The sequence below is a fragment of the Cibotium barometz genome, chromosome 43, assembly GCF_041138505.1.
Source record: "Cibotium barometz isolate CiBa-2024 chromosome 43, ASM4113850v1, whole genome shotgun sequence".
Lineage (NCBI taxonomy): Eukaryota > Viridiplantae > Streptophyta > Polypodiopsida > Cyatheales > Cibotiaceae > Cibotium > Cibotium barometz.
The window spans coordinates 26,366,141-26,378,235 of NC_141088.1; the positions used below are offsets into that span (position 1 = coordinate 26,366,141).

Consider the following 12,095-nt stretch of genomic DNA (forward strand, 5'->3'; position numbering starts at 1 on the left):
ATAACACCAAGTAAAATTACCTTCAAGATTGATCTCTTCATCTACATTACAGCTACTATACAACCTCACATGAATCTTCTCGCAAGTCTTTTATGCAGCCAATGCCAACAAGCTCCTACTTGTCTTATAACCGAAACTGGCACAGGGCAGGAACACACTCACACAACTGCTATGTCTTGCACATCTTCAAGAGCCATTCAATAACACCAAGTAAAATTACCTTCAAGATTGATCTCTTCATCTACATTACAGCTACTATACAACCTAAGGCACACAATTGAATGCTCATTCTAACAGTTGCTCAATCTTACTAGTTGCAGAACCCAGTAGTGCCCTTTACAAGCCATGACTGCAGCCAAATTACATGACACAGGTTGTGGATGGTAGAAAAGAAGGTACATACAAGTTAAAATGTGGAGTAAATTCATTCCCTAGAGTCTGACACGTGTCAGTCTCTCGACAGGCATTTTACAAGCTGTGATGCAGCAACTTCACATCATGAAGTCTGGGATACAAGAGTCATCTCATCAGCAAGACAATAATACAAGCCCCAACACGACAAGCTTCATGGCAGCTGTACAGCTGGAACAACTGAGAACATTAGCCTGTTAACCACTGCAACTCTACGCGCACTTTCCCATTCTTCGAGTCAATCAGCTGATAATCCTGGTTTATACGTTTATTACTTACCACATCTGCTAGGCTAATCTCCACATAGCCCAATAGTTCCTGCAGAGAAACATAACAAAGCAGTTACATAATGCAGTGTAAACTTCCAACCTGTTCTCCAGCACTGTCATTGTCCCTACTTTGTAGCCAGGTAAATCCTAGCCCTTTTAATGAAGAGTCGTGATCTCACAACAGTGCTCTAGCATTGAGTATTAGTGCACAAAGCTTAGAAGCCTGTGACCTGTGACCTGTGCCCATCTTGTGTGCAGGCAACACACAGCCTGGCTAGCTCGCCAAGCTCCTGCATCTTGCATATTTGTATGAACATTGCAAGCTTGTCATGCATGATTATCTAAATACTATAGTATGTGGAAGTTTCACAAATCTAAACGTGTAGGTTCCCCTTCCTTTCGCATATGGGTCTAGGGGTTAAGCAGAATGTGGGTCTAGGGGTTTTTCCCCAAATGGGAGTGGTAGATGAGGAGGAGAACACACATCAGAGCAAGCATCAAGAGACCTCTGCCCAAGCAAGTCATCATCACGACCTCTAGACAATTAGCTGTATCTGGACACCCCTGGATTACTCTTTCAACCGTGAGTTGTACTTCTCTTCTCATCTATCAAAACAGCCCTTCCACATTGAAAGAGCTACCGAGGGAGATTTGGAGTCCTGCACATGTGGAAGGCTGTCTACCTGGATTGAAGAAACTCTGAAGACCATAGGAATGTGCAAACTGGAGAGAAAGAGGGGAGAAGAGGAGGATTGAAGAAACTCTGACGACCATAGGAATGTGCAAACTGGAGAGAGAGTGGAGAAGAGGATTGAAGAAATTCTGAAGACCATAGGAATGTGCAAACTGGAGAGAAAGAGGGAAGAAGAGGAGGGAGAAGAGGGGAAGGACGGGATTTGAGAGGCGACGGAGACAGGAAAGAAGGGAGAGGAGAAGTAAGGTGGGTGAGAAGATATTACAAAATATAAGTCATTTGACCTACACATGACCTGAAACAGGGGGATGCAGAGGTGAAACGTCAATTGCTGTCAGGGAAACAATGGGAGAAGTAAGGTGGGTGAGATGTTATTACAAAATGTAAGTCATGCGCCCTACACATGACCTGAAAGAGGGGGATGCACGGTGAAACGCCAGCAGTTGTCAGGGAAACACTGGGTGAGGAAATGGCTGAAACATGCAAAATGGCTGAAACACGCAAAATGCACTTCAGCCCTGTAGGCCCCATGTTTCAACTGACAATGCCAAGCATGCACAAAATGAACAATTTAAGTCTTAAACTACTTGTAGCTGTACAGTCCAGGCTTTTGACTTCAACTTGTCTGCATGCTCATTTCAAACTAGGTTAGTCTGAATAGCAGGAGCAAGTCAAAAAACTGAGTACCCTCGGGTGTAGTCCTATGCTCGTGCCCTTGCTCAACACTTCTACTCTGATCTTGTCGCCTTCTGGGGGCTCATCACACATATATTCAAATCTCCCATCTGTCCACTTCGGATCTCGGTTCTTCTTCAAAGGCTTCAGAAAATCACACCACAAAAGACACACAACGTCAGAGAATAAATTGCTGCTACGCCAACACCTGTCTAGAGTACACATAGTGGGCATTCTTGTTGCATGTTCATATTTATTTTCAAAAAACCATAACAAGGCATATTCACAAACCAGCTAAACTAGGTTCACCTTTGTCTTGTGTTCAGTTCCTTTGTAAAGGACTCTTGCATAAGGATTAGTATGATGTTTCCCTTCCAAATCCTCTCCTTCATGCACAGTCACAACCAAGTATCCTCCACCTTGTGGTGTTCCTTCAGGTGCTCTCTCTTCTTCCTCACCTTCAGGGATGGTATCGTCATCTTTGAAAGGCTTGTAAATCGTCTCCAGTGTGATCTGCCCACGAGGTTTTTGATTCGCCAAGTCATTATCATCCATGTTCTTTCTAAGATTCAGTGTATGCACTTTTGGCTCATCTGGAGTCAGGCTTGCCAGTGGAATCACTTGTATGCCTAGTAGATCATGAGATGACACCTGCAGAACAGAAGACCATCTCCTTGATCAATACACTTGAAACTCAAGTCTCAACCAACTTGAAAGAAAAAAACTACCCTAAAAGAAAACATAAAATTATCATCCTTGAAAGAACCAGAACCCATTGACCTGTTAGCAGTCATCTCCTGTCTGTACCATATTACTCAGTGAGGGCCTCTGTTGTGGGTGTGCCCGCCCAGGAGTTCTCCAATTTTCCCCATTTTTTCCACGTTTTTTCCCTGTTTTTGGTCGTGGGGGCTGTCTGTTTCTGGCCGACTCATCCTGTGATGTTGGCTGACTGGGTTTTTCTCAATTGTGGGCATATCTGGGGGCTGTCGGCCCAGTTGCTACTGGCCGACTGCATGCCCTAGATAGTATATATGCTGCCTGCCCCCCACACCAGTTTATTGTACTAGATCTTGTTGTATATAGCAGAGTTTATACAGCTTCTCTCTCTATATATACTTGTGTTTTCTTTCTTACAGCAGTTGTCTCATTTTTCGTTGTGCAGTCCGACATGGTATCAGAGCCCCAGGTGGCTTGAAGCTTGGAGACAGTGAGAACTTGAGGGTTTGCTGTTTTTTGGTGCTGATTGGAGAATTTTTTGGGCCACTCGGGGAGAATGGGTAGAAGGCAGCCATCACAATTGGACAGCCACCTTGCATAGTGTTTGCAACCTCTTCTTCATTTTTTTCCCCACCCACCCTCCCTTCACAAGACCTTGTGAACTCTTGAGATGGCAGATTTGCATGAGATGGCTGAGAAACATGTGAAGATCCCCACTCTCCCTACATTCCCGGTGGATCAACAGTTGGACGGGACCAACTATGGCATATGGAAGGTATGATGGAGTCTGTCTTGGAGTCTTATGACTTGGCTGATTTCATTGTGGTTGGTGTTCCACGGCCAAAGTTAGACGACGGGGAGCTTTTACCCTCTACTAGGAAAGAACGGGAGGCTCAGGCACAGTTATGGGATCATGTCAATGCCCGTGTGCGTTCTTTCATCCTAATTGCACACCCCAGGTGATTAATCATATCAAACACATGACACTGGCCAAAGGGATTTGGTAGCACTTGGCTTCTCTGTATAACAGGACATCACCCATGAAGCGGATTTCTTGGAAGTACAGATGCGAGCGATGAATCCTGCAAAGTCTTCGACGATGCGGGAGCACATCAACAAACTCCAAGCTCTTCTTCAGCAAGAAGTTCTTCACGCTGCGAAGGAGATATCTTCAGAGGACATGGCCATCACTTTGATGTGTCATCTGACCTCTCAGTATTCAGCTTTCTATTCCTCTTTGATCACTAGAGGCTCAGCACCATCACATGGGAGGAGCTTGTGCCTATGGTCTTGGACCAGGAAGAGCGTTTTACGAACCCTCCTCACGGCGGAGGTTCTGAGGCCTTGACTGGCCAGCAGTCAAAAGGCCGCAACAAGGGCAAAGGGAAGTCTTCACATGTGAAGTCTTCTGAGCAGGAGCCCGACTCGGATCGTGACGCCTTTAAGGCAGAGCGGACCTGTAACCATTGTGGTGAGAAAGGTCACTATTGGAGGAAATGTCCTCAGTGGATCACCGAGAAAGGTGCAAATTCCTCAGCTGTAACCATGAAGACTCCAGCTTTTGTACACTTGGAGATTATGGACACCAGAGTTTCATTTTCTTCGAGCAGGGAGGCGGTAGGACTCACCGCTAGGGATACTCAGGAGTGGATTCTAGACAGTGGTGCTTCCAGGTACATGACTCCTTCCCGAAAGTTATTACAGGATCTTCAAAGCCATACAGGTCACATCCTTATTGGTGACAAGTCCACTATCCCTATTCACAATGAGGGCAGGTTGGAGATCGTTCCTGATGGCAGAGGGGGGAAGCATTCCTCCCAAGTTCTTTAAGTTCCATCCCTTGGTTTTCATCTTTTATCAGTGCATGAGGTTTGCAAGACTAGCATATGGGAGTTTGATGAGCATTTTGTTGCTCTCTCGAACAAAGCAACAGGCTAGGTTGTATGGGAAGGCGGAGTGGAGAATGGGATTTACAAACTCTCAGCACTCTCTTACAGGTCCTCAGCTAGGTGATTTGTGGCAGTTTCGTCATAGCTACTTGAATGTGCATATGTTGCCGGTAGGCTATCCGGGACCAAATGGTGGATGGCTTGCCAGATGTTGACAGCAAGCAGGAACATTCCAGTTCTTGTGTTTGTCAGTCAAAGGAGCCTTTACATGTGAACTATGCTTTGATGTCTCGTATCATTCGAAACACAGAGCCCACTTCCATTAAGGAAGCTCTTTACCAGAAGACTTGGAGGAAAGCCATGCAAGTGGAACTTGAAGCCATTGAGAAGAATAATACTTGTGAGTTGGTTCCGAGGCCGTCAAAACGGTCAGTCATTGGTGTCAAGTGGGTCTATAAGACCAAGTATACGTGCACATAGAGATACAATATCACTTTGTTCATGAGAAGATTTTAGTTGGTGACATCTTGCTTGTTTATTGTTCAACGAAGGACAATGCGGCGTACCTCTTCACGAAGTCTCTACCTTGGTCTGCCAGGCATGGAAGACCGGGTTCCAAGCAATAGCTATATAGCTCAGGTTATCGCACTGGATGACCGTGGGCTCCTTCTGTGGAAACCCAATCTCGCTAAGTAACCTTCGCAGCCACACAACCTCACAAGAAGCACCACAAGCAACCCGGTACTCTGCCTCTGTAGAAGACAAGGCAATATTTGGCTATCTCTTGTTGGTCCAAGAAATAGCTCTTGGGCCAAGGGTAAATCCATAGCCTAATGTAGATCTCCTTGTGTCTAGATCTCCTCTCCAATCTGAGTCACTCCAACCTTGAAGTCTGACTCGTTTCTTCGTTCCCCCTCTAGTGTCAAACAAAAGTTTAAGATCCTTCGTACCCTGCAGATACCGCAAGATCCGCAATTCTACGTCCCAATGAGTCTTCAAAGGTGTCTGCATAAATGAGCTCAACAGCCCCACTCGAAAGCTCAAGTCCAATCTGGTATTCAGCAACCAAATCAATGAACCAACGAGCTTCTGATACAAGGAGGCATCAACCTACTCACAAGGATCATTAACAGTAAGTTTGGTGTTCGTGTCCATCGATGAAGAGATAGATGTAAGATTCCTCCCCAAGCCTCTCAAGATGTCCAACATCTTCCCCCTGTAATCAAATCCCCCTTCAGAAATATAAAAGATCTTGTTTCTACCTATTTTGACCTAGAGAAAGAATATTCAGATTTTGAATATTTTTGGATGAAAAAATATATCTCCTTATTAAAATAAGTTTCCCCGAAACACAAGTTCAAAAAGATTTTCAAAAGATGCATTAGAAATTAAGTATAATTTATTCAAGAGGCCTTATCCTAGGGGTCCAGATTTTCGAAAAATTTCAAATTAAGGTTTTGAAGAGCCAATCAAATTCATCCAAATGTATGACGAAGATAAATAAAAGAAATAAAGAAAATCACCCCCAAAAATGAGTAAGTACTCACATAAGATGAAGAGTGGACTAAGGACCAAAGGAAAAGCTAAAAAAATAAAATTTTGACACCTCACAATGGGGATTCTCCCTCATGAATGAGACGCTTACTTTACATGTGCAATTGAGTTTTAAATCTTCAAAAATTGAGATATTTTCTCTCTCCTCTCTCCTAATTCAAGTCTAATTCCAAAAAGTTAGCTCACCTGACCTAAAAATGATCAAAAATTGACCAAACTGATTTGAAAAATTCTAGAATCAGTTTGTTTGGTTAAGAGCTCAATTTTTCCTATAAATAGAAGCCTCTTCCTTTGTTTAAAAATAATAGTGTTTATGCACTGATACTCTAGTCCTCCCAAGCCAAGAACTGCGAATTTATTAATAATTCACTAGTTTTTGACATTTTCCTCTTCCAAAGATTGGTGGCCACTCTTGTTACAAACAAGAGTACAATCCTCAAACCATCAAGCCAAAGGAAAGCTTCCAAAAATTATGTAAGTAGAGATCTTGTAATTTTCTTTATTGATTTTTATGCTTTTCTAATTTGTATGAATGTTTGAAGCGATAAATGGAAGCTATGCCTTGATCGAAAGACTTTTTTCCTCTCTCTTCTTAGAATCAACCCTTCTTTATCTTAGTTAAGTGATAATTGTTAGAATTAAACTTTTTATAATATTTTCTCTTTTATAAGTGAATTTTAATTAGTCTAGATTTTCTTTATTGATTTTTATGCTTTTCTAATTTATATGAATTTTTGAAGTGATAAATGGACGCTATGCCTTGATCGAAAGGCTTTTCCCCTCTCTCTTCTTAGAATCAATCCTTCTTTATCCTAGTTAAGTGATAATTATTAGAATTAAACTTTTTAAAGTGTTTTCTCTTTTATAAGTGAATTTTAATTAGTCTAGATTACTTTTAATCAATTAGAGTTAATTTTTAAAATAAATTAAGTAAAAAAATTTAAAAAATGATCAGCCATACAAAAGAGGTTATGGCAAATTTTTTGAAAATAAGTATCATCTTTTATTATGCTAAAAGAGTAATCCCTATCATTTCTATACTCTAAAAGTGTCATTTTCATGCATAGAAGATGCATATTGATTATTATTATTTTTATGCATAAAAGAATAATTTTTTTAATTATGAAAGTGTTACTTTCATCAAAATAGATTTTTATGCATAAAAGAATAATTTTTTTAAATTATGAAATTGTTACTTTCATCAAAATAGATTTTTATGCATTAAAAAAAAATTTTTATTATGAAAGTGTTACTTTCATCAAAATAATTTTTTATGCATAAAAGAATAATTTTTTATTATTATGAAAGTGTTACTTTCATCAAAATAGATTTTTATGCATAAAAGAATAATATTTTTTATTATGAAAGTGTTACTTTTATCAAAATAGATTTTTATGCATAAAAGAATTTTTTTTAATTATAAAAATATTACTTTTTTCATTATTGATTTTTATGTATAAAAGTATGCATGAAAGAATATTTTTTTTATTATAAAAGTGTTACTTTTATCATTATTGATTTTTATGCATAAAAGGATGTATAAAAGAAATTTTTTTAATTATAAAAGTGTTACTTTTATCATTATTGATTTTTATGCATAAAAGGATGCATAAAAGAAAATTTTTATCATAAAAGTGTTACTTTTATCATTATTGATTTTTATGCATAAAAGGATGCATAAAAGAAAAAAAAATTATTATAAAAGTGTTACTTTCATCATTATTGATTTTTATGCATAAAAAGATGCATAAAAGAAATTTTTTTATTATTATAAAAATGTTACTTTTATCATTATTAATTTTTATGCATAAAAGGATGCATAAAAGAAATTTTTTTAATTATAAAAGTGTTACATTTATCATTATTGATTTTTATGCATAAAAGGATGTATAAAAGAAATTTTATTATTATTATAAAAATATTACTTTTATCATTATTGATTTTTATGCATAAATTTTTTTTTTTAATTATAAAAGAGTTACTTTTATCATTATTTGATCTTTATGCATAAAAGGATGCATAAAAGAAATTTTTTTTATTGTGAAAGTGTTACTTTCACTAATATCGATTTTTATGCAAAAAATTTTGATGCATAAAAGAATTTTTATATCAAGACAAGAGTTCTCTTAATCCTATGACTAATTCCCATGAATATTGGTAAATGATTAGTTTTAAATTTAGTAAAGTAGTAATTAAAATATTACCATTTGATAAAGATAGATCAAGAAGAACCGTTCTAGACTTAAAACCTGAATCAGACTTTGACCAAGACGTAATTCCTTCGTCAGTTTCAAGAAATGACGATGTGACCAGTTTCCGAATCTATACTCAAATCACCCACCGAATCTGAAACTAAGTTGAGACCTTTGATTTTGATCTAAGGATTAAGAATTCAGAATTCGAGGAATTCTGCTTGAGAATCCAGTCCTGTGATCTAGAAGTCTTGAATACGGAATTAAGATATACTCATTGTATTCAAAAGAAAATCAAAACTGGAAACTTGCATAGAAACCCTGTTTTCTTAAAAGACTGTCTTACGCCAGAATACTGGAGGGAGCATTTGATATATGTGTTTTCTAAGGAAAGTTCGGTTGCAACGGCTGGCGGAGAGTGTTCAAGGGACAGCTCACGCGGCAAAGCCTGTCCAGATCTTGACTAGCCTCGGTATGGTTAAAATGGTGTCTTCCGGTACGATGGACGAGGGCCGACAAAGCGGTCCCTAAGTGAAGTGCCAGGACACCTAAGGAGGATCCTGGAGGATTCTGACCAGGAGATGCACGGGCTCGCGGTGCCGAGGATACCCATGCGTATGTCGAGGAAGATATTATATGATGGACCAATGTTTATTGTAATCTGTTACTGGATCTCGTTGTTGACCCGCTGGTCTCAACGGAGAGTCCAGAGTGATACTGTTTTGTGAGAAACAAAGACTCAATGGAAATTTTGAGTTATGATATGTGTAACCTGTAATGTTTGTCAATGGATTGTTTTATAAGTTAAAGTTTAAAGAGGAGTGTGTGCGTATCTGTTTTCTAAAGCAAAAGTTAAGAAAGGCATTCAATTATGGGTGGGTGAGTACTTGTTTGGTTCTACTATTCCAGTGATTGGACGGTGGCTAACCCATGGACCGGATGGGCATCTGCGTACTTCTTTATCTCCTACACATAATCATGAATACTCCTTCGTTTCCGCTTCACAATTGAGTCTCGTTCACATGCCCACATTCATGAGATCAAAAGACTTTGTAATCGAGATTGTCATGGTTTGAAGACTTCTCTAAAGAATAAATCAACGGCTGTGCCTGATTCAATCAGGAAAAAAGCGTTGATTCCTTCAAGTTAAGTCTGTAATAGATTACCTTCTATCTGGTTTATTTAGATGAAGGTTAGTTCAGTACCTTGACCTCGTTAGAAAAATTCGTTAATAAAATAAAAATGGTGGAATCGTCCCCGCTTTCCGGGTATGGGAAATTTTCCCGGTTTTGGTTTTCGGAAGGACCACCAGCTTAGTATCGTGCTCGGACATTCGAGGGCGAGGCCCCGAGTGAGGAACCCTGCCCCGCGCAAGAGGAAGGTACTTCCGCTGCTACCATCCGGGAATCCGGTGCGCAGAGGGGGCAGTGGGACCTCACAGGTTTGTAGTTCTCTGCCCCAAAGGTCTCTAGCAACTCATGAACATACGCGCGCTACTAAGAAACAAAGAACCCCCTTTAGGTCTGCCGAATCTCCAATCCCAAAAAGAAATGGAGTAAGCCTAAGTTGGTCATCTCAAACTCCTTTGACAAGGCAACCTTCATCGCAGCTATGTGCTCCACATGACCGCCAGTGAGAATAAGACATCCACATAAAGGATAATCACCGTGGCCATACCGCGTCCCCGAAAGTGATACAAGTTAGGATCTGCAACTAATCTCTGAAAACTTGTCTATAGAAAGAAGAAATCAATCTTCTGATTCCAAGCCCTGGGAGCTTGCTTAAGACCATACAAGGCCTTCTGTAACCTGTAAACCATCCCCTTTGATCTCGGAACCTAAAGCCTGCAGGTTGCTCAACATACACCTCCTCTTGCAAGTCACCATTAAGGAACGCAGATTTTACATCCATCTGATACACCGGCCACTGCTGAGAAGAGGCAAGGGCAAGAACTGTCCAAATCGTGGTCATCCTCGCTATCGATGCGAAGGTATCCTCATAGTCAATGCCAGGTCGCTCAGCATAGCCCTTAGCTACAAGTCTCGCCTTGTGCTTGTCCACCGACCCATCAAACAGGCGATGCTCTGTTAACACTCCAGCTCATTGGGGTTGGTTCCACATCCAGGACCTGAGGGGTGTTAGCAGTCATCTCCTATCTGTACAATATTACTCAGTGAGGGCCTCTGTTGTGGGTGTGCCTGCCCACGAGTTCTCTCCATTTTTTCCATATTTTTGGTCGTGGGGGCTGTTTGTTGCTGGCCGACTCATCTTGTGATGTTGCCGACTTTGTCAAGTACTGGGCGACTGCAATACTGCAGGCCGATGGGTTTTTCTCAATCGTGGGCATATCTGGGGGCTGTCAGCCCAGTTGCTACTAGCCGACTGCAGGCCCTAGATAGTATATGTGCTGCCTGCCCCCCACACCAATTTATTGTACCAGATCTTGTTGTATCTTCTCTCTCTATACTTCTGCGTTTTTTTTCTCACAACAGTTGTCTCATTTTCCGCTGTGCATTCTGACATGACCACCATAGGGAGGACCGCACCCCTATAAATACTTAGCATTAAATAAGGCTCTACATCATTTGCTAGATCTCTACAATCATGAGGAAACTACAAGCAAGGTTTGGCTGATCTTTCTCCTTCTGCTGCACCATGAAAATGTCGGAATGTGCAGCAGAAATGAGACAGAAATCAGAGAGCAGAAAACTGCAGAAGAGCAAGAGAGGAGATGTCGTTCGAATTCTACTATATACAAGAGTATATCCGGTACAGCCAGTGTGGGGGAGCAAGATCCCAATAAATATGGGCATGGGGCAGCAGTCGGCCAGTAAGAACAGGCCGACAAACCCCAAAGAAAAGCCCACGAGTAGGACAAGCCTAGGAGGCCAGCAGAAATAGTGATCGGCTGACCCATGACCAGAGCAGCCTGGTCGGCCAGCCCCTAGGCCGGCCCCTCCTGGACTACAAGTTGGCCAGGGAAAAACACCTCCCCCACAACAAGCAAACTGGAAAAAATGGGAAAAAACAAGAACATGATCAAGGAGTCCTCATACGGGTGGGCACACCCACATCACTGGCCGTCACTCCCTACAACGTAATATGGTACAGTCAAGAGATGACTGCTAACACCCCCTCTCAGCTCCTGGATGTGGAACCAACCCCACTGAGCTAGAGTGCTGACGGAGCAGCTGTTGAGGTAGTGGCTTCATGAAGAGGTCTGCCGCATTGTCCTCCGTGGAACAAAAGGCTGGCAAGATGCCACCATCCAAAATCTTCTCTCGAACAAAGTGATGTGTCCGGGCATGGAAGACCACGTTCCAAGCAATAGCTATACAGCTCTGGTTGTCGCACTAAATGACCGTGGGTTCCTTTTGCTGAAACCCAATCTCGCCAAGTAGCCTCCTAAGCCACACCACCTTACAAGCAGCACCACAAGTAGCCCGATACTCTGCCTCAGTGGAAGACAAGGCAACAGTTGGCTGCTTCTTGCTGCTCCAAGAAATCGCTCTTGAGCCAAGGGTAAAGCCGTATCCTGAAGTAGATCTCCTTGTGTCTAGATCTCCTTCCCAATCTAAGTCACTCCAACCTCGGAGTCTGACTCGGTGCTTCGACCCCCCTCCAGTGTCATAAAAGAGTCTAAGATCCTTCGTACCCTGCAAATACCGCAAGATCCGCAATCTTGTGTCCCAAC

At 41.3% G+C, this 12,095-nt stretch overlaps 1 protein-coding gene across 1 annotated transcript in view; it reads right to left on the reverse strand.

Annotated features, from left to right (window-relative positions):
- Positions 1-291: 291 nt before the first annotated feature.
- The window catches only part of LOC147613732 (synaptotagmin-2-like), a 32,803-nt gene continuing 20,999 nt past the window's right edge, over positions 292-12,095 (reverse strand). The window contains exons 10-12 of the mRNA XM_086781710.1: positions 2,359-2,700; positions 2,062-2,193; positions 292-729 (exon numbers count right to left, since the gene is read on the reverse strand). Coding sequence (XP_086637836.1) covers positions 601-729; positions 2,062-2,193; positions 2,359-2,700 — 603 coding nt within the window. The 3' untranslated portion in view covers positions 292-600. The remainder of the gene's footprint in view (positions 730-2,061; positions 2,194-2,358; positions 2,701-12,095) is intronic.